This window comes from Centruroides sculpturatus, unplaced genomic scaffold (assembly GCF_000671375.1).
Source record: "Centruroides sculpturatus isolate CEXI.00-Female unplaced genomic scaffold, Cexi_2.0 scaffold1653, whole genome shotgun sequence".
NCBI classification, from domain to species: Eukaryota; Metazoa; Arthropoda; class Arachnida; order Scorpiones; family Buthidae; genus Centruroides; species Centruroides sculpturatus.
In genome coordinates, this window is record NW_019385894.1 from 15,820 (window position 1) to 40,922 (window position 25,103).

The 25,103-nt window shown below is 27.8% G+C and overlaps 1 protein-coding gene across 1 annotated transcript in view; it reads right to left on the reverse strand.

The window, feature by feature from the left end:
• Positions 1-583: 583 nt before the first annotated feature.
• Positions 584-25,103, reverse strand: part of LOC111612447 — a 103,273-nt gene continuing 78,753 nt past the window's right edge. Inside the window, exons 28-29 of the mRNA XM_023353662.1 lie at positions 16,903-17,074; positions 584-757 (exon numbers count right to left, since the gene is read on the reverse strand). Coding sequence (XP_023209430.1) covers positions 617-757; positions 16,903-17,074 — 313 coding nt within the window. The 3' untranslated portion in view covers positions 584-616. The remainder of the gene's footprint in view (positions 758-16,902; positions 17,075-25,103) is intronic.

Here is a 25,103-nt window from a genome sequence, read left to right on the forward strand (position 1 = left end):
ATTTTGGAAATGTTGAGTCGAATTAGTCTAGAATCGATTAATTTTATGAAAGAAAACCTTTCAAACAGCCGTAGTCCGTAAACTATGATTCCTACAAAATTGATTCATAAAGAACGGAACGTATCTACCGTCTTATAGGGGGATCTACTGTAATAGCATTTGCATTGCTAGTGTAGCTATTAAATTGAGAGACTAACTAACAAGAAAGCATTATCTAGTAAAGATATATACAGAAATTCTTAATATCTACTGTCTGAGAAACATAGCATGCTTATTTTATACCATGCTGGTTCCATCTTTAATATCATTTGCATCTACAAAACATCTACAGTTGCAAATGGTAATACAAATCTTTATCTGGTGGAAATGTTATCTTTTGCAAAACTGCAAAATTTCCAATATTCTAGAAAATCTATCTTCTAAATTTCATATTATTCATTCATTATGTTTGTATAATAAAGATAATTGAATTGAATTGATGATGATAATATTTCGATTTCAAAATCTAGTATTATGACTTGAAGAATCAATCTTACATTTCAAAAATTGATAACAATAATTATGTAATTAATTAAAGTGCATAATTATAAATTCCAAAACAAATATTTTAGAATTCTTATATATTTATCAAATAAATAAATAAATAACTCACTTGTAATTGTTTCATTTGTGAATGGTATTCCTCCAATGAATTATTTTGTTGATTTAATTGCTGCCTTAAATTCATTATTTCTTCTTGTAAAATCATCTCTCTTTCCTACAATGAAATATTAAAATATACCATTTAATGAATAAATATTATATTAAACATTAAAAAATTAAGTACAACTACATTCCAAAATAATGGAAAATTTCTGTTTTTCAATTGATATCATAGCATTTATGTTAAAAATAATAATATTACAAATGAGAGAATGTGATACTTTATTTATTACACTATTTATCATGTTTCATCTCTGTTTCTTCCAAAAATCAGCTCAGTATTATGTATAGTTCCTTTACAATTAAATTTTACTTTCTTACTTGTTTTAAAATAATGGATTATTAGTAACAAACATCAATATAATAATAATTCATGTTTTTTAATATATAAATATAAATAACTTTATTTACACTAATTTGCACATTCCTTGCTGTTACAAAATGTCTGACACACGACTTGTCTAATAATGTTAAACAAAAAGTTGGGATGACAAGAAAAACCCAAAATGAAATAGCCAGAATATTTCAGATTAGTCAAGAAACTGTTTCTAAAGTAATGAGATGCTATGAAGATAACTTGATAAGTAAAAGATAAAACTGTGGACTAAAACACATCACAACTCAACAAAATGATAAAATGTTACAGAAGGTGGGCCATTAAGAATTGATTTTAAAATGTTGGAAAACTAACAAAATTACAGAATGATAGGGAATCAAGTCATCTAGATCCACAGCATGGTGAAGATTGAGAGAAATGGGATTCCAATCTCATACCAATTGGTGAAGCCTCATTTAAATAAATCACAATGGAGGAAAAGGTCATTCTGGAGAGAGCGTAGGACTGTAGATGACTGGAAAAAGTATTAGTTTCAGATGAATCAAAATTTTGTGTTATGTTAGATGACAAGGAACCCCAATTTTGGCATGAAAGAGAAATCAATGATCCAAACTGTTTAAAATATTATTAAATATCCAAAAGTTGTAATGGCATGGGTATGCTTCATTGCATAGGCAATAGTAGCCTTTGTTTTTAAACACAACTGGCAATTCTGATGTATATTTTCTTATATCATCAGTAAAAGATCTTTTTGGTGGTGATGAATTCATATTTCAACAAAACTTTGTCCAGCTCATACTTCAATGCTGTAAAGCAAGGTTCACCAAACTATGGCCTTTGTCAGTTTGTCCAGCCCATTGCCACACTCTGCCACAAATGAGCTAAAATATAATTATTTATATTATATGGAAATATCATAGATTGTAAATAAACTTACTATGTATAAAAAATTAAAATAAGTGTAAGTAAAAATGCCAAAATTGGTCCAATCTGATTTTTGCATTTGACAGTAATATAATTTTTAGAAAAATCAATGAAATAAAAAATTTGACTTTTTGTGTTTTTTGGATATTGGAGTGCTTTTTGTGTAAGTACCTGCAATGAAGTTTCTAAAAAAAGCGATTATGAGCTTGCTGCAGCGATTATGTTTGTGTATTAGTAAATAAATATGTCGGATTTTTTTATTTTTTGTGTATTCAGTATTGAACAAAATGGTTATGCAGCCCACGCTTGTCATTATCTGTTATCTGGTCCGCTGTGAAAAAGTTTGGTGACCCCTGCTGTAAAAGAATAGTTTTGGCAGCAAAACATTAGTGTTTTGACTTGGCCATGCATGCAATTCCCTAACATTGACCCAATTGAAAAAACATGGAATGTTACCAAATAAAGGGTGCAAACAGTTCAACCATCAACTAAAAATGAATTAACAGAAATGGTGATCTGTTTGGAACCCTGATCAGTGTGAGAAACTAATTGAATCAATGCATCATCAAATAAAGGCAGTAATTAAGGCCAAAGGAGGTCCAACATAATATTAATTAAAACTGACATCAATATATTAATATATACAAGTTGTATATAAAGTGAAATAAAAATAATTTTTAGTTCACTTTATATACCATTATATAATCATATTTCCATGATTTTGAAATGTGGTTACTAATGAAATAATAGGTAAAAAAGTAAAATTTAATTGTAATAGAACTATACACAATACTGAGCTGATTTTTTGAAGAAATAGAGATGAAATGTATAGAATATGATAAAAATGAGAAACAATGTAATAAATAAAGTAACATTATTATTTTTAACATGAATGCTATGATGTCAATTGAAAAACAGCAATATTTCATTATTTTGAAATGTAGTTGTATATGAATACTAAAATTTTTAATAATTACTTTAAAAGCTATTATATATTTTAAATTTATTTTTTCAGATAGTCCTATTATATAAAAATTTTGCTGTTTTCAAATTTTCTTTATAATAAATATAACATAGAACCCTAACCTAAAGAACCTAAGTTAACTTAGAAATAATACCATAGAACCTAAGTTAACTTAGGTTCTATGTTATATTTCAAACCCTTGCCTTTTCCAGTTTAAAAGATTTAAATGTCATGTGCTCACTACATTTGTAAGTTTGAATCCTGTTAACTTCAAATATTTGAAAATGTTGTTTTTGTTCAATTAATGTTTAAAAATCTGTTAATGAACTGAACTTAGTCTTGAAAAACATTTTATATGATAAAATTTGTTGATTCGTTTATAATTATTATTGATGCTGTCAAACAGTACATAGCAAGAAAGTTTCAATAATCATTGTTCTTGAATATAGAGAAAGATGAAATTTTAAACAGATTATAATTACTTATTTATTTAAGTCTCTATGTTACAATTGAATCATATATAATAATTTTTTGAAAGATTAGAACTAAGTTCTATTTCAGAAATTTTTGAACAACTTAAATAAAAGAAAAAAATCATCATTGAACATATGTTACATTTTTAAAATATATTGTATCCTGTTAAAGTATATTATATCTTCAATGATGACTGGTTTAAACTATGTTTATTCCAATTCTAATCATTTTTATGTATTCTATCATCATTAAAAACTTTGAGGTTAAACTTTAATCAACTTTTTTTAAACAAAATCTATATATATATATATATATATATAATTTTACCATCCACATCACAATGTTAATCACTTTTAAGCAGTTTGTTAATTACTGGATAAAACATTTTTTAGGATTATAACATCTCATCATTTGATCCAAACTTTAAAACAATAATGACATTAAAATTGTTTAATGTCATTATTGTTTTAAAAATAAATCATAAATAAAAAAATTATATCTACTTAAAAACAATTGAATCAAACAATGGACACTTCTAATTTAGAGAGATTCACCTGAAGCAAGTACAAAAAATTTCTGAAAATATTAGTTAAGTGCAATGAATCTGATTCTGACTTTTCAGAGTAATCAATGTATAGAATAGCCATGAAAAACATCAGAAAATTCAATTCTCACAATAATATGTCTGAATTCATTGAAAAATAGCATCATATATGGTAAATGAAGAAAAATGTCATTCTCTTTAATAATGATTTAAGAGATAACAGATAATAAATTTTAAATTATGTGTAAATTTCTTCAAAATAACAATTGTTCTTGGATCAAAAATTTCACAAAAAAATCACAATTAGATGAACTTTTATCTTTTTTCTTTTGTATGTTGTAATTGTAAAAATAGATTTTGAATTACATAGTAAATTTAGTAAACTTACCAACTATTTAATTACTGTAAGCTGTTTTAGATGAAATCAATCCTGTCATTATAGAAAAACATTATCACTATTTTATAAGAACAGACTAAAGATATTATATAATAAGCATATTTAATGAATCTCAGCAGACAGTGAAAACAAAATTTGCCAACAGATATTGAATAATAAAAAGAGAAAAGTATAATCAATTAAAATGTTCATTCATTTAACATACTGAAATGGTCTTGATGAACATATTGCCTGACATAAACTACATAGACTTTGGAATCTGTATGTCATCTAGATGTATAATAGTTTAGATACAGCATACTTCTGTTCAGTTACTTTTTAGCCATGAAGATTTAGGGCTGAACATAACAACTAACTATATTGTTAAATAATTATCACATCTAAATATTTAAGAATTTAGATATAAGTTTCTAGAATCTAAATGGCATGATTGGTTTGCATCAGATTCAAGTTTAAGTGTTATTCTAGAAAGTTATAGCAAAGAATCAATTAAAATTATTTAATTATTAAAATTCTCAACAGATTGTGGTAAATATATCTCTATTACCAAATTTATAAAAATTATTAATTTAATAGTTTAATTTCTTTCAAAGTATGGGATTCTGTAACTTGATTAATTCAGTGTTTGATTTGAAAATTGAGATATATAGTTTTATCAGTACTAAAAAAATTAGTATTGTATGATATCTTCTGATGACTAACTAGATCTAAGAACAATGAACTATTATATATCTGTTTAATACTAGAGCTTGAAATTTTATACAAATGCATATTTGAATTTCGGTTGATATTCCTTAAAATAAGTATTAAAACGGAAGTCCAAATGATTCAAGAGTTATAAATGCATTTATGTGCATATTTCAAATGTAAAAGCATATTTTCAATATTCTGCCTATTAAAGCATATTTTCTTGCTTTTGAGAATTTTCAAAACCAACTACTACATCACTTCATTCCTCAGTGCATGCTCTCTATCTTTCTTGGGATTTGTTTAGAAGTTACTTCCTTCAAACCTGAATTGACTTCATACATTCTAATTGAATTGATTTTATAAAGAATCTTTGATTTAATTGGCTACAATTTTCAGAAGTCCAATCATGTCTAGAGGAAATTTATCTTATGGTTCTAAATGTAGACTGTATGTTGAAGAGTTCAGAGGAGCCTTTTTTCAACTGATAGTACTTGTTCTTCTTTACTGGTCATGCAACAAAGCATTGCATGTGAAAGAATGATGCTTCAAGGCTTTGAAATGTTAAAAAATGCAAAAAATTTGGCATTTTTTTCTGTATATGTAAATACTATAATGTGGGGATACTTTGCACGACTTTAAAAATCACATTTACTTGCAAATGGAAGACAAAAACAGTGTCTGCTTAAGCAATTCACATCATCAGGATAAGTAGCAGTTTTGTTACAATTTACATAAAGCATTGATTACCAGCAACAATCCATTTCACAAGCTCATCAATGTGTTTAAAAATTTCCTTGAGAAATATACAAATGAAAAAGTACCAGATGAATCAACTCTTCAAAAGAATTATGCCTGTGAATTGTACAACAAAATCATCAATATAATCAGAACAAATAGTGAAGGAAAAAATTTCTGATAATTTGTTGATGAAATGATGAAAGCACAGATCTTAATGAAACCACTTGGTAGGAATGTTGTTAATGTAATAGTTGACATGCTTGATAATTAATGCCTTTGAAAGCAGAAACTAAAAATATATATTTATTCCAAACTACATTCACAGAAACAATCATTCAACCATCATGAAATACATAAATGATGCACTACAAATTTTGTGGCCAAATAGAATATATAACAAAGTGTATATTTTTGTGTCTGATGCCATTAATTACATCTCAAAGCAGCCAATGTGCTGAAAGTGTTTTATACCAATATGATTCATTTTACATGATTAGTGCATTTAGCAGAATTTTTGAAAATGTTTGTGTGACATTTCCTGGTGCCAATAAATTGATTGCCAAATACAAAAAGTCATCATGAAGGCTCCAAAAGAATGACAGGAATTTTTAAGGATGCTTCCAAATATGTGTATTTCACCAGAGCCTGTACCAAGATGTTCAGGTGCATGGCTATCATTTGCTGTCATCTATTATGCTGACAATATTTATAATGCACAGTACAGTACATCAAGTTGTCAAAGCTTTCAATCCTAAAGATGCCATCTGCAGTTCTGGAGTGTCTTGAAGTAACAGCATCAAAGCAAGGTGTCAAGTTGGAAGGGAGGCTTCATCTCAACAAATCAGGGCTGGCTGGAGGTTTTGTGTGCCTCAGGAATAAGTTATTAGTGGGGACCCCAAATATTTGAAAAAAAATAATTTTTTTATCAAAAAAGTCATATAATTTTATTAAATATAATTGAGTACTTTAATTTATTTTATATTCAGATAGGATGGAGGTTTTGCGAGGTCCCGGAAAAAATTATTAGTGGGCCTCCAAATTTTTTAAAATTAGTTTACTTAGAAATTCGAATGTGCAGGACCTATCTTAGCGTGGTGGCTTGGTGTGAGGCCCGAAAAATCGACATTTGGCCAATTTCACATTCGATTTGCTTAAGATCCTGAGCCGGTCTTTTATATTAACTTTTCTATTAATATAATATTATTTTAAATATTTTNATGTTTCTAAAATGATTTAGGCAAATGTCATTACTCCGAGCAGCAATACGGCCAGTGTGAACCTTTTTCGGGATGTTTCTTTTCAATAAAATCTGTAACTCTCTGATAATACCTCAAGATTTCCTTTATCGAGCAAGATCCTTCCATTATGAAGCAAACACGTGGACTGAGACCGATGAACAGAAGTGAATAAAAAATGGCGCTGCAAACTAATGTAACGTCATATGGTGAGTTTTTGTTCGTATCATGGAGGAAAAATATGTTTGAATTTTATGTCGTATCCTGAAAATTTTGTATGCTGGGGCGTTCGTATCCTGAGGTACCACTGTAGTTTAGAAAATTGTTTGGTTTTCTTAGCTCCAATGATTTGAAAATACCCATATTGGATTAATAATAAACTCGGTTTTGTGTTATTTTTCAAATTTCTCATGTAATTCTTTAATAATTGGTTCATATTTTTTCCTGTGTTCTGTATTAAAATTTCAGATTCAAATATAAATGTTATCATTCAAGAATAAAGTGGCAGTCTGTGTTAAAATAGCTATATAATTATTAACAATGACTGGCAGTGAAGAATTATTGCCTGGTAAATTTCATAGCTTTTATTAACTAAGCTGCTTGCATAAAACTTTGCAGAAGAAATCATTCTTCATACAAACAAACAGCTTAAAGAAAATGTTTGGAATTTCTGACTATAATGTTAAATGATCAAGAAGTTTCAATAAAGTTAATATTGTTTTTGAGTTCTTAATAGAATCATTTAAAGGAATATGGCTTGTCTTCAAAACTCTACATTGGTGTCTCTGTAAGGTAGCCAATATCTGATTATGTCTGCAATTCCATCTACAGTTAATTCTTCTTGTGAATTGTACACACAAAACATAAATTACAAAAGAGTATAATGTGTATATATTTGGCAAAATATAGAAAATTTTTTTGTAATTTTTATGATTTCAGAAATTCTGTTAAAAACTTGCACTAGTTTTTTCTAAGTTTGCTCAAACATATATGTATCAAACTTTATATTTACACTTAAGGCATTATTTAATATTTTTTCTTTAATTGAATGTAACAACTCAATTTTATATCATAAGACAGTTTAAATTGAAAAAAGGATATATAATAATAAATTAATATTATCAATAATTTCTTTGAAGTTCATAAATAGAAAATGTGGTCTTGTAAATAATTTTATTTACAAGATTAGGAATTTCCTAAATTCCTAATAGAATCTCACAAATATTCTTATAAGTAATTATATAGAGTGTTAATTTTTGATGTCATAAATTTAAGGGATATTAGAGGCCAATGAGATGAGCATTTTTTATGAAGCAACCTGTGGTCAGAACTACGGCCTGCAGAAAATTGGGATGTGCCTGTGTAGGAGGCAACCATTACACTTACACAAATTTACCTTCTATCCTATTGTAAGTGTTTTATATGTAGATAAAAATGTAAAAATGATATTTAGTCTATATTATTAAAATATATAATTCATAAATTTTTTATATTGACATTTATACCATTTAAATCTATTACAGTCGACCCCCCTATAACACTGTTGATTATTCCATTTTATATGAATTCCATGTTGTACGAGTCACTTAGATTTTACAAATATGTGAGCCATTCACAGCCCGGCACACGTATTTGTAAAATCTAAGTGACTCGTACAACATAGAATTCATATAAAATGGAATAATCAACAGTGTTATAGGGGGTCTNTGATTTAATTGCTGCCTTAAATTCATTATTTCTTCTTGTAAAATCATCTCTCTTTCCTACAATGAAATATTAAAATATACCATTTAATGAATAAATATTATATTAAACATTAAAAAATTAAGTACAACTACATTCCAAAATAATGGAAAATTTCTGTTTTTCAATTGATATCATAGCATTTATGTTAAAAATAATAATATTACAAATGAGAGAATGTGATACTTTATTTATTACACTATTTATCATGTTTCATCTCTGTTTCTTCCAAAAATCAGCTCAGTATTATGTATAGTTCCTTTACAATTAAATTTTACTTTCTTACTTGTTTTAAAATAATGGATTATTAGTAACAAACATCAATATAATAATAATTCATGTTTTTTAATATATAAATATAAATAACTTTATTTACACTAATTTGCACATTCCTTGCTGTTACAAAATGTCTGACACACGACTTGTCTAATAATGTTAAACAAAAAGTTGGGATGACAAGAAAAACCCAAAATGAAATAGCCAGAATATTTCAGATTAGTCAAGAAACTGTTTCTAAAGTAATGAGATGCTATGAAGATAACTTGATAAGTAAAAGATAAAACTGTGGACTAAAACACATCACAACTCAACAAAATGATAAAATGTTACAGAAGGTGGGCCATTAAGAATTGATTTTAAAATGTTGGAAAACTAACAAAATTACAGAATGATAGGGAATCAAGTCATCTAGATCCACAGCATGGTGAAGATTGAGAGAAATGGGATTCCAATCTCATACCAATTGGTGAAGCCTCATTTAAATAAATCACAATGGAGGAAAAGGTCATTCTGGAGAGAGCGTAGGACTGTAGATGACTGGAAAAAGTATTAGTTTCAGATGAATCAAAATTTTGTGTTATGTTAGATGACAAGGAACCCCAATTTTGGCATGAAAGAGAAATCAATGATCCAAACTGTTTAAAATATTATTAAATATCCAAAAGTTGTAATGGCATGGGTATGCTTCATTGCATAGGCAATAGTAGCCTTTGTTTTTAAACACAACTGGCAATTCTGATGTATATTTTCTTATATCATCAGTAAAAGATCTTTTTGGTGGTGATGAATTCATATTTCAACAAAACTTTGTCCAGCTCATACTTCAATGCTGTAAAGCAAGGTTCACCAAACTATGGCCTTTGTCAGTTTGTCCAGCCCATTGCCACACTCTGCCACAAATGAGCTAAAATATAATTATTTATATTATATGGAAATATCATAGATTGTAAATAAACTTACTATGTATAAAAAATTAAAATAAGTGTAAGTAAAAATGCCAAAATTGGTCCAATCTGATTTTTGCATTTGACAGTAATATAATTTTTAGAAAAATCAATGAAATAAAAAATTTGACTTTTTGTGTTTTTTGGATATTGGAGTGCTTTTTGTGTAAGTACCTGCAATGAAGTTTCTAAAAAAAGCGATTATGAGCTTGCTGCAGCGATTATGTTTGTGTATTAGTAAATAAATATGTCGGATTTTTTTATTTTTTGTGTATTCAGTATTGAACAAAATGGTTATGCAGCCCACGCTTGTCATTATCTGTTATCTGGTCCGCTGTGAAAAAGTTTGGTGACCCCTGCTGTAAAAGAATAGTTTTGGCAGCAAAACATTAGTGTTTTGACTTGGCCATGCATGCAATTCCCTAACATTGACCCAATTGAAAAAACATGGAATGTTACCAAATAAAGGGTGCAAACAGTTCAACCATCAACTAAAAATGAATTAACAGAAATGGTGATCTGTTTGGAACCCTGATCAGTGTGAGAAACTAATTGAATCAATGCATCATCAAATAAAGGCAGTAATTAAGGCCAAAGGAGGTCCAACATAATATTAATTAAAACTGACATCAATATATTAATATATACAAGTTGTATATAAAGTGAAATAAAAATAATTTTTAGTTCACTTTATATACCATTATATAATCATATTTCCATGATTTTGAAATGTGGTTACTAATGAAATAATAGGTAAAAAAGTAAAATTTAATTGTAATAGAACTATACACAATACTGAGCTGATTTTTTGAAGAAATAGAGATGAAATGTATAGAATATGATAAAAATGAGAAACAATGTAATAAATAAAGTAACATTATTATTTTTAACATGAATGCTATGATGTCAATTGAAAAACAGCAATATTTCATTATTTTGAAATGTAGTTGTATATGAATACTAAAATTTTTAATAATTACTTTAAAAGCTATTATATATTTTAAATTTATTTTTTCAGATAGTCCTATTATATAAAAATTTTGCTGTTTTCAAATTTTCTTTATAATAAATATAACATAGAACCCTAACCTAAAGAACCTAAGTTAACTTAGAAATAATACCATAGAACCTAAGTTAACTTAGGTTCTATGTTATATTTCAAACCCTTGCCTTTTCCAGTTTAAAAGATTTAAATGTCATGTGCTCACTACATTTGTAAGTTTGAATCCTGTTAACTTCAAATATTTGAAAATGTTGTTTTTGTTCAATTAATGTTTAAAAATCTGTTAATGAACTGAACTTAGTCTTGAAAAACATTTTATATGATAAAATTTGTTGATTCGTTTATAATTATTATTGATGCTGTCAAACAGTACATAGCAAGAAAGTTTCAATAATCATTGTTCTTGAATATAGAGAAAGATGAAATTTTAAACAGATTATAATTACTTATTTATTTAAGTCTCTATGTTACAATTGAATCATATATAATAATTTTTTGAAAGATTAGAACTAAGTTCTATTTCAGAAATTTTTGAACAACTTAAATAAAAGAAAAAAATCATCATTGAACATATGTTACATTTTTAAAATATATTGTATCCTGTTAAAGTATATTATATCTTCAATGATGACTGGTTTAAACTATGTTTATTCCAATTCTAATCATTTTTATGTATTCTATCATCATTAAAAACTTTGAGGTTAAACTTTAATCAACTTTTTTTAAACAAAATCTATATATATATATATATATATATAATTTTACCATCCACATCACAATGTTAATCACTTTTAAGCAGTTTGTTAATTACTGGATAAAACATTTTTTAGGATTATAACATCTCATCATTTGATCCAAACTTTAAAACAATAATGACATTAAAATTGTTTAATGTCATTATTGTTTTAAAAATAAATCATAAATAAAAAAATTATATCTACTTAAAAACAATTGAATCAAACAATGGACACTTCTAATTTAGAGAGATTCACCTGAAGCAAGTACAAAAAATTTCTGAAAATATTAGTTAAGTGCAATGAATCTGATTCTGACTTTTCAGAGTAATCAATGTATAGAATAGCCATGAAAAACATCAGAAAATTCAATTCTCACAATAATATGTCTGAATTCATTGAAAAATAGCATCATATATGGTAAATGAAGAAAAATGTCATTCTCTTTAATAATGATTTAAGAGATAACAGATAATAAATTTTAAATTATGTGTAAATTTCTTCAAAATAACAATTGTTCTTGGATCAAAAATTTCACAAAAAAATCACAATTAGATGAACTTTTATCTTTTTTCTTTTGTATGTTGTAATTGTAAAAATAGATTTTGAATTACATAGTAAATTTAGTAAACTTACCAACTATTTAATTACTGTAAGCTGTTTTAGATGAAATCAATCCTGTCATTATAGAAAAACATTATCACTATTTTATAAGAACAGACTAAAGATATTATATAATAAGCATATTTAATGAATCTCAGCAGACAGTGAAAACAAAATTTGCCAACAGATATTGAATAATAAAAAGAGAAAAGTATAATCAATTAAAATGTTCATTCATTTAACATACTGAAATGGTCTTGATGAACATATTGCCTGACATAAACTACATAGACTTTGGAATCTGTATGTCATCTAGATGTATAATAGTTTAGATACAGCATACTTCTGTTCAGTTACTTTTTAGCCATGAAGATTTAGGGCTGAACATAACAACTAACTATATTGTTAAATAATTATCACATCTAAATATTTAAGAATTTAGATATAAGTTTCTAGAATCTAAATGGCATGATTGGTTTGCATCAGATTCAAGTTTAAGTGTTATTCTAGAAAGTTATAGCAAAGAATCAATTAAAATTATTTAATTATTAAAATTCTCAACAGATTGTGGTAAATATATCTCTATTACCAAATTTATAAAAATTATTAATTTAATAGTTTAATTTCTTTCAAAGTATGGGATTCTGTAACTTGATTAATTCAGTGTTTGATTTGAAAATTGAGATATATAGTTTTATCAGTACTAAAAAAATTAGTATTGTATGATATCTTCTGATGACTAACTAGATCTAAGAACAATGAACTATTATATATCTGTTTAATACTAGAGCTTGAAATTTTATACAAATGCATATTTGAATTTCGGTTGATATTCCTTAAAATAAGTATTAAAACGGAAGTCCAAATGATTCAAGAGTTATAAATGCATTTATGTGCATATTTCAAATGTAAAAGCATATTTTCAATATTCTGCCTATTAAAGCATATTTTCTTGCTTTTGAGAATTTTCAAAACCAACTACTACATCACTTCATTCCTCAGTGCATGCTCTCTATCTTTCTTGGGATTTGTTTAGAAGTTACTTCCTTCAAACCTGAATTGACTTCATACATTCTAATTGAATTGATTTTATAAAGAATCTTTGATTTAATTGGCTACAATTTTCAGAAGTCCAATCATGTCTAGAGGAAATTTATCTTATGGTTCTAAATGTAGACTGTATGTTGAAGAGTTCAGAGGAGCCTTTTTTCAACTGATAGTACTTGTTCTTCTTTACTGGTCATGCAACAAAGCATTGCATGTGAAAGAATGATGCTTCAAGGCTTTGAAATGTTAAAAAATGCAAAAAATTTGGCATTTTTTTCTGTATATGTAAATACTATAATGTGGGGATACTTTGCACGACTTTAAAAATCACATTTACTTGCAAATGGAAGACAAAAACAGTGTCTGCTTAAGCAATTCACATCATCAGGATAAGTAGCAGTTTTGTTACAATTTACATAAAGCATTGATTACCAGCAACAATCCATTTCACAAGCTCATCAATGTGTTTAAAAATTTCCTTGAGAAATATACAAATGAAAAAGTACCAGATGAATCAACTCTTCAAAAGAATTATGCCTGTGAATTGTACAACAAAATCATCAATATAATCAGAACAAATAGTGAAGGAAAAAATTTCTGATAATTTGTTGATGAAATGATGAAAGCACAGATCTTAATGAAACCACTTGGTAGGAATGTTGTTAATGTAATAGTTGACATGCTTGATAATTAATGCCTTTGAAAGCAGAAACTAAAAATATATATTTATTCCAAACTACATTCACAGAAACAATCATTCAACCATCATGAAATACATAAATGATGCACTACAAATTTTGTGGCCAAATAGAATATATAACAAAGTGTATATTTTTGTGTCTGATGCCATTAATTACATCTCAAAGCAGCCAATGTGCTGAAAGTGTTTTATACCAATATGATTCATTTTACATGATTAGTGCATTTAGCAGAATTTTTGAAAATGTTTGTGTGACATTTCCTGGTGCCAATAAATTGATTGCCAAATACAAAAAGTCATCATGAAGGCTCCAAAAGAATGACAGGAATTTTTAAGGATGCTTCCAAATATGTGTATTTCACCAGAGCCTGTACCAAGATGTTCAGGTGCATGGCTATCATTTGCTGTCATCTATTATGCTGACAATATTTATAATGCACAGTACAGTACATCAAGTTGTCAAAGCTTTCAATCCTAAAGATGCCATCTGCAGTTCTGGAGTGTCTTGAAGTAACAGCATCAAAGCAAGGTGTCAAGTTGGAAGGGAGGCTTCATCTCAACAAATCAGGGCTGGCTGGAGGTTTTGTGTGCCTCAGGAATAAGTTATTAGTGGGGACCCCAAATATTTGAAAAAAAATAATTTTTTTATCAAAAAAGTCATATAATTTTATTAAATATAATTTGCAATGATAAAAGGACAAAGAATCAATATAAATTTAATTAAAATATTTATTGTATTAATACATCTCTGAAACAACAAATTCTATTATCAAATTTTCAATACAGAGCCTTGGCCTTAGGCTCAAAAAACCAATGCCAAACCAGCCCTGCAATGAATCAATCATTCTAGTCAACTTGGCAATTAATAAAATCAATATGTACTATATGTGAAATAGTACCTACACATCCAGGTGTTCACCTGAATGTGTAAAATCACTTTGAAGGAAAAATTAAAAAACTGTGCTATACAGGAATGGAATGGAAAACAATCTGCAGCATAAATGCTGTGATTCTGGGTAAAGCAATATCCTGTAAAACTTTTGATTTATAGTAAGTTCAAGGAAAATATAATTGGGGCATACATAAGAGATGCTATGTTGTGATGTAGAGAGATTATTATCAAGGTACAAAAGTCTTGTTAGACCAAACTGACTCTCCTTCACTAAAAAAGTTTTTCAAAATATTTCATTGTATATTGTAATGATTAAGTTTTCCTACAATAAATAATGTAAATAACATATCATTTATTAAACATTTATTTATGTAACATATATGTAATTAGTTTTGAGAGAATATTTAAGAGTATATTTTGATTATTTCTTGTGTTATATACTGTATGTGCACATAAAATAGTAAATTTAACCGCATAAAAATCTGGACCTTGTTTATTACAATATGAAATTTTTTATGAATTTAAAATATGAAAATATTTTGTACAATCCAACATCAACTACAGCATGTATTTATTTTTCTAGTTTGACTATTCTTATTGTTTATTTCCTCATAATTTATTACAGTGCATTTAAAAACATTGAAGAAAAATTATACTATATTTTCTTTAAATGACTTTAAATTATTTTGAACAGAACACAAATAATTTAATCAAATATGCATTTGCATTTTGTATTAATTGATTCACTCATGATAGATATAAAAAGATGTATATACTTATTTTTATTAGAACTGAACAATTTTAATTAATATGCATCTATGTCCTTAAGTAAGTGATAAAGAGTAAAGATTAAGTAAGATAAGTGTAAATGTAGAGATTTTATTTATTTATTTATTACCTAAGGCATTATTTATTTATTACCTATTTATATTATACAGTATAAGCATCTTCCTAAAAACATTCATAACCTAATTAGTTGTTAGAAACAGTATTTATTAAATTAAATTCTATAAACACTGTTACATAAATTTATAATATGTTTAAAAATAAGTGTTTTTGAGATGAAATTAGTCTTTGTTTTTTAGTTTTGTTAGAAAACAAATATGCTTTGGTGGTAGTTAGCTAATTACAACATTCAGTATACTACTAATAAATGTTAGATTCTACTTAGTGCCTGCCAAATTTTTTTGTATGAATCATTATTCATTTTTTGCATAGAAATGGAGCTTATACATTAGAGTTCATATTTTAAATGTTTATAAAGAATTTCAATTACCAACTTATAATTTAAATTAAAAATTTACCATTAATGCCAGACAGATTTTTTTAAGACTACTAACCGAACTGAAATGAATTTCCAAAACTCTTTGTTGGTATTTGTTTCTAATAAAAGAAATTCATTAATAATGAACAAAAATTAAATTAATATACTATAATTACTTTTAGTATTTTAAATTACTGTAAATAGCTCTTGTAATTTTTCCAGTCTCTAGAAAAATTACAATAGAGTGATAGGATCTTGCTACAAAATAAAAATTTAAAAAAAGCATCTAACTCCCATCTTAAAAAATTCTATAAAACTCTATTTTCTGTTAGAAATTGCCTATGTTTCACATTTCTTTACATTGGAAAAGTGAATGACCTCTGTGATAAATAGAATATATATATATTTCAGGTAATTGAAAATAAAACAATTTTAATCTGTGTAACTGTGAGTCTGCAATCTTGTACACCAGTATGATAAGTTCTATTAATAGAAATACACTGATATAGTGATTAAAAGAATAATTTTGAACAATTTTAATTTAAAATGAATTAAATACATTATATTTCAAATAAAATTATACATATTTAAATCAAAGTTTTTATTTTATTTTCTATTGAAAACAATAATATTTTTGTTTATGCTATTTAGTCTTAGAAAATTATCAAGTATGTATTGAAACTTATACCTTAAATTTTTCTTCACTTTGTGCATATGTTTTATTTTGTTCAATAAGTTCCTCTTCCAAATGCTTTAATTTCCCTTCTGTTACTTTTTTATCTTCAATTAATTGTTCTAACTCCTTTCTAAGATGAGTTTCTTTAACTTCATTAATAGAGTTAACACTAAATGAATAATTTCTAAAATTATTAATAAAATTTAAATTATTCAATATATTAAAGTCTTTAAGTGATGAAAGAGTTCATAATATTATGAAAGAATAAAAGTTATGGAAAATATTGAAATACTAAGCAATGCATTAAATCTGTCTTATCACTAAATTGTAGTTTTTGATGATAATGCATATACAAATTTATGATACGGAATCATTGACCAAATACATCATGCAACTGTAGTATAAATGATAAAACTTTTGCTGTTTAAAAATGCATAAAAATGTAAGGAAACATTCACAAAAGATGTAGCCCAGTTGAAGAGAGGTAGGAGATAAGGCAATGACTATGGTTATATATCCATCTGAGAGCTCAGAATGAGAATAATACTGGAGAAGTCACTCAGGTGGTGTGTCAAGTAGAGAGTTGTTTCACTATCACTAGTTCTTCAGAATGTGAGATTCCAACACTAACTCTCAAAGTCAGGTCCACATGTTTAGTGAATGTCAGTAGTATAAGTGTGATACACTTGGAGTATATTTTATTTTACCTATAAATTTATTTATTACATTTATATTTCTTCAATAACAATTTCTGATTTAAATTTTAAATATACTCCAAAATGTATCATACCTAAATTTATCAGTAAAAATAAAATATACTTCAAAGTGTATCAGATGTTTACTACTATAGTATAGCAGTATAAGTCATACATTTAAAACTCAGAAAATCATCTGTTTTATTTTCATAAACTGTTCATATTTACATCTTAAAATTTTTTAAAATAATCTAATAATAATACCTTTATTAAGCCCTAAACAGTATTAACTAATGGTATTTTTTATGTCTTCTGGTTGCTGGACTAAAGAGACATTTGGAATATTAGTGTTCAAAATGAATTTATATTATATAATGACTTTATGGTGAAAGCAGATTGTAAATTTCTTGCAGTAGCATAAATGTAAAATACAAATTTTTACTTCGTGTATAAGATAATTCTGTAATCCATAATGGATAAATATCAATTCATAAAACCCCAAATGGGTGAAGCATTCAGAAGAGAAATGAAGTGACAATAAAGATTCCAAAACAATCATTAACTGTATATTTGCCTATATTAACTCTTTAAGCTCTGAAAACTTTTTTTTACTATGTAGCTAGGGACTAAATTGTTTTTATCCCTCAGGCTACATGGAGAACTTGTATAGCAAAACCAGTTACACAACTTTTCCAACATCCGATTTGGTTTTGAATGGATAAGGCCAATTTCATGCTTAAAGAGTTAAATGAAACATTGTATTTTTAATTTAGACTTGGACTAAACTCAAAAAAATAAAATTTTTGTCTCAAACATTTTTTCTGAAAATGTCCATTGACTATAAAATTGAAAGTGTGATACACAAAGAAAAATGATACTATGAAAGTAAGAAAATATCTTATACATTAATAAAAATATTTTGTAATATAATTAAAAAGTTCAATTTCCAAACCAGATAGCCCATTTTTGGCCAGTTCTGGAAGTTGAAAATGTCACCATTTGATAGAGCATACCTGATTTACTTAAAAATTTTTAGATTTTTTGATGAAGCTCACTCACTTCCCTTTACTTTAAAAGGAGTGTACAGGTGGTCTGGGTCAACCCATATAAAGGAATAAGCATTAAGAAATACCAAACACAGCTAATCAAAATCAGTTTCATCTATGACATTTGATCTATATTCTGCTAAATGTGAAAGTCTAACTTCACAATCTGCAAACCAGATGTGCCACCATTATTTGTCTCTAATTTTTAAGGTTTAATTGATAATTTGAAATACTTACAGCACATTTTGATTTAAAAGTGTGTCATAGTTTGCATATATTTTGCTAGAAATTATGTATTTATTTAATACTTTCCAAATTAGTTTTGTGTTTACAGTTGTTTGAGATGCAAATGATTCCTACACCACATAATGATAATAGCCATGCATCTGGTTCTATTACTGTTCTATTGTACCTTTTAAAACTTACTTTCTCAAGTTTTTAAAATAATTTTTTAATTGAAATTTTTACCAAAAGTTTAAGTGAAGAGTTTTTCACATTTTTATCAATTTTTCTTCTGGTTTTGACTTTAATGCCTTTTTAAATTACATAAATTTTTATAGAAATATTACAGGAAATATTTTTGTTTATCATATAAAAGAATCCTCATTATCAAATGGAAAATTTTTATGAAAGAAACTTGAATACTTTTATTGTTTTGAATATTTTTTGGTGATGCTTAATAAGTTGTTATTTTATAATTTTATAAGAATTGTAATTTAATATTATATAATAATAATTTTTTATTCTAAATTATTAAAATAGTTTCTCTAATAATTCTGTTTTTAACTTAGACGAACCATGGATTTGGAACATTCCTCATACAGATTTACCAGATCGGTTTGGAAATATGTGGTGCCCTTCATAAACTTTCGATAAAATTTTTTAATATTGTTAAGAAATTCATTCATTTATATATTTTATTTTTTTCAAATAAACATTTTATTAAAAATTTGTTTATAAAAACAAATAAATATAAATTTATATTTGAAGAAAAGAAATGTTGGAATTAAAATTGTTATTCAGATCAAGGTCTTAAAAGTTTGNTAAAATGTTTTTTAATCACAATGCCACAGCCACTAAGAAATTTAGTAAATTTAACAAAAAATAAAATATTTAAGTCTGTAATTGATTTATCAAAGGTTTCTTTATCCTGGCTGACAATGTTCGGATGGAGATTTTTCCAAACCCAAGACTGCTTGATGATGTGTGTCTTTTGTTTACTATGTTAGATCCAGGTCAATATTGTGTAGGTTTAACAGTGTAACTAAGAGTTACAGCAGGGGTGTCCAACCCGCGGGCTGCATGCGGCCCAAGGCAAGTTCCAATGCGGCCCAATAAACGTGTAAACAAAACCGACAAATGTTTTAATTTTTTATTTATTTCAACAGCATAAACTCAAAAAAAAAGTTTCACAGAGCTGTAAACCTTTATTCATATTTTATTTTTGAGTGGAAAGAAAATATTTTCAAATACTTGGAAATGAGGATTACTAAATAAAGCTGGATTTGTGACTCAAAGGATTATAGACCCAAATTTGGGAAAAGGAGGGAAAGATGAGAAAGGACAAAAAATGTAGTAGTGAGAAACGTTAAATAGATCTTCTGTTAAGCAAACATGGACCCATAATTTTTCAACCTTTTTCACTTCTTTATCTTTTGTCATTTGCCTCTTTTTCCCCGCACTTGGGTCTATAATCCTTTGATTCACAACTCCAGCTTTATTTAGTATTTCTTCCAACGTTGCAAGATTTGGCTACATTGCGCCAAATGTGGCTACTTTTGTTTTGCTTGATGTAAAAATTATCATTTGGCGCTTTGGCTACTTTTTTGGCTACATATTATTTATAATTATATTAATTGAATAAAAGTGCACTTTAAAATGGTGTTTCATCGCTTTTTATTAATTAAAGACCCAAATAAAACAAATATTTGTGTTTTTCAAATAAATTTTCTTTAGTCTCTTTTATAATAAATGAATTTATCTATTTCCAAGATGTAAGTAGAAGTAAGATGTCTGTAGAAGTAATTTTTTAAAATATCCTTTTTTCTTGATAAAGTTTTAATACTTATTATAATAATCTAGACATGTTAATTTTTAAATATACTTGTATATTGGGCCACAAGTATATATTATATATACTTGTGGCCCAAAACTCCTTGACTTCTTCCAATGCGGCCCAGAGAAACAAAAAGGTTGGACACCTGAGTTACAGCTTTGCGTAACTGTGATTTGTCTTCATTTTGTAGAAATACTCTCGAAGTGTCTGTATTTGTAGTAAATATTTTATATTTTGTGGCTTCATACATCTTTAAGAGGAGGATCGGTCATTTTATGGAGAACTTAGGATGGTGTTTGTTGTGTTTTGTTAATGTTGTTTGTATTTTCTTTTGGAGTTGTATTAGTTCTGTGTCATATGAATATTGTCAGTATTGGGACAACATATTTAAATGTATGTTTAGCATTCAACTGTGTTACGAGAAACAAACTAAAAAATAAAAACTAATCAAATAAAATAAATAAAACAACAGAACAAAAACAGAAATTCATATTGAGTTCAATCTGCCTTTGGTAGTCTGTTTTATTCGTGCATGTTCTGTGTGGAATCCAAGAACTGTGTTGGAATCCAAAGTATTTGTAGACCTCACTTCAAGGATTCAATAATGTCTCCATTTCCAACTGCAAGATCATCTTCAGAATTCCATTTTTATGTGCAATGTTTTGCATTTGTTTATGCCAATGCTGAAGAAGTAAGAATATGTAATTTTTAACAGGCAATTTAGTTTGCAAGTGTGGATTCATAGAGTTTTACATAATTTATATACATGAGATAGGATAATATGAATAATGTTTTTTTCGTTTAATGTTGAATCCATATTTTGTGTTGTTTAATCTATTGGAAATGAATTTAAGACAAGATAGACTAATCAGATATAGGTAATCTGCATAGAAAATGCTTTGCCTTATATGTATTTGATTTGTTTTAAGGTATTGTGAGAGCCCAATTTTTTTTCTTTCAAAAAAATTTTTTGAATAAAATTCTTTCAAAAGAAAACCATAGAGATATGATTATATCTTTTCCCACAGACTTGTCCAAGGTGACACATTGAATGCATCACCAGTACCTAATGGAAAAATTGCCATTGGACCGTAGAACCAATTTACCAAGAAAAGGGCATGAACATTAAGGGGGAGGGCCCCAGAATAAAAGGAAGTTCATCCATCATCAAGAATTGGTCGACTTTAAGTGTTTGCTCCTGTCTTGGATTAACCCCCCCTACTGCCTACTGTCTTGGATTAACCCCCATCATTGCTGCCAATTGCCACCTAGGTCAACATGATCTTAGACATGTTGACCTAGGTGGACATGTTCAAAGATCTTACATTGAACTATTGAAATGTCTGCCATCCGGACAAATCTAGAGACTGTCTACATAATCAAAAAACAAGGAACCAGCTTATCAAGTGTATAACAATTACAGGTATTTATCCTCACGCACCTAAGGGTAAACTCTATCTCGCTTACAGACTCCTAAGCTTATATGTAAATAAATGGGTATTTGTTGACGTTAACCTGATAGTTGAGTGCATTTCTTTTGGGCACACTGTCTCTCAGATCATCTCTATCCTGAATCCAATCATCTACAAATGCGACCACTCGCACAAAATGAAAATAGTGGCCATTAAGGTTTCTGTGTCTGTCCTTAAAGACACAGTGGTGTCAGAATCCTGACATGGCATCAACAAAGTGGTGCTGACCCTTCAGTCCTATGGTGCAGAAGCATAGGGGCGCTTCATGCATTGTCACAGTATGCATTATGAAGTCTTTGATGCAGTGTTGTTCTCCAATGTTGCATATATTTTCTAAAAATTTAATAACTGTTGGATATATTTTACATATATGTAGTGTGTGTAATCATGAATGTGGGATGAATGTACCATAAATATATATTTATGGTACATTCATCCCACATTTGTATGTTTGTCACAGAATAACTAAATCTTTGAGTAGCTGTTCTTTGCACTCCAAGTATGTTGTCTTGTTCAATATGATAGTATATTTTGCTTGTTATGCAAGATCTGGGTGTTTTGTAGTGTAGTATCTGACAAGGTTGTAGGATCTAGTGTGTAGTGTCTAGGATCTTTAGTGTTGTTGTTTTTGGGTTTTATATACATGATGTCCTCTCCTCTTTAAGGCATATCTTGGGGATTACTGATTGCATGTGTAAAATGTTTGACTAATTTCTGGTGCAGAGATGTAAATTTTTCATATCAGAAAACGTGAATGTTCCATGTTCTCTACACCAGGTTTCTTCCACTCGTATGTTTTTCATATTTTATTTTGCATTTCATCTATGTTTATTTCAATACAGGGCAAAGAATAAAACATGCACAAGACACTGATTGAGTTTTCACATGTTTTGTTCTTGGCTTGGTATTTATTTATCTGTAGAAAAGTTTCTTATTGTTTTTGAATACTTTATTTTGTTGTTTTCATAGATACAGGTTTTGAATTCTTACAAAATTCTTGTGCATTGAAGAACATAAAACAAAATAAAATTGCTTTGTTTAACATTCCTTATGCATCTACAACATTGCTCTGGTGTTAATCTCAAAATTCCACAGATTAACTGATGTATCATTTAAGTCTTTGTGATATTGTTTTTAGTGTATAACCTGCTTAGTGTATAATTTAGTGTAATAATTAAGCATACCCTGCTTAATTATTGTCTAATGTTATTTATTTGTATTTCTAGTCTTCTTTGTCAGTCAGGCTTATAATTTTTCTGTTTTGATTGAGTCTGTCTGTACTTGTACTTTATAACCTGGTATGTTATTAGCAATTGCACCATAATAAACTAATGTGAATATATCTGAGTATGTTGAATTTGAATGATGTTCTGGCTGTACACCATATGCCTGTTTTTGTCTTCTTGTTCTTACATTTTTCCATGTCTTTGTTCTTTCTATCTTCTAAAACTTTCTAATCTCATTAATTCTTCCTTTTTGTGGTTAAGGCCACTTCCTGGAATAACCAATATAGAGTGAGAGGTTACCTGAGGGCAGGTTTATGAAATTGTCTGATACCCAAGTATACAGATAAAGTTGTAACTTCAACAGGGAACCCTTGAAATTCCTGGACTGAAGTTAGTGTGTTGGATTCTGTATCAACTTGACCAGTTGCGAGTTTTGAATAAGTGACTGATAGATTGGTTATCAAAACCCTTGGGAACTGAGGAGAAAAGAAGAAAGTGTTAATTTGTGCAAGAATCTCTTTGGGGTCCCTCATGACAATGAGGACTGAAAGATGTTTGCAGGACTTAGGTATCTTTGTTCTGTCCAATCAATCATCTTTACTATTACTTGCCCCCTATCTTTATTTTTCCATATTAGCATAAGTTTAGTATTAAGGGTTAGTTATAGGGATATTATTTTTATAATAATTATTCTTGTGTATTGTACAGATTAGAATTATTGCAACTTGGTGTGTTGTGGTCATTTATTAATTTTGTAATTGTTCCACCAACTGAGTTTGAGGTTACTACAGGTGTAACCAACCTGGAGTTAGCATCCTTGTTTGAACTTTTATATACTTATATCATGCATAAAAAAATTGATTTTTTTTTCATATCTACTGCATGTTTAGTTTGTTGGGTGTTTGACTTAGTGGGTTAATGAAAACCCTTTCATATCTCACAAAGTGTTTAGGAATTTACAGTAAAATCTCAATCTATCGTTTTTGGCAGGACTTGTGGAAAAAGAACTGATGCAGGGAATTTATGATGTCAATGTTTTTATTGTTTATCTCATATGAAACATGTCCTTTCTGGTGATAAGCCTATATGATGGCTTTCTGTAATGCTAAACAATATGGCACTTGCAAACAGAAGTGTGTTTATTCTACATTTTTAAAAAATTTTTAAGAATACTGTCATTTATTCTATTTTCTTTTGGTACAAATAGCTAATGTATTGATATATCAGAGACAGCCGATCAGAAAAATTCGATATTGTGTAAAAATGCAATTATTTATGTGGTAAACAACAACAATATAACATGTACTTTCACCATTATTAATAAATCTGAAAATGTTTATGTCAGAATAGATTATATGGAAAAGTGCATTTCTAATTTTTCAGATAACCAGTTCAAAAAACATTTTTGTATGTCACAATCTTCATTTGAAGTATGTAATATGCATATAATTTATGATGGCAGCCATCTTAACTTCTGTTTTTGGCACTTTGAACTTCACTGCACTAGTGCTGCAGTAGCTAACTTAAAGAAGTTAACTTAATAAGCTTTTTCTGCTTTAAGAAAAAGCTTAACCATCTTTTAACAAAGTGGTTTTACTAGAAAATGGACCCAATATGTACAATAAAATAAAATACATTTAATTGCTGTGTAAATAATTGTAAGAAGTATCCAGGAAAAGACAATAATCTATCTGTCTTTTGGTATGATGACAATATTA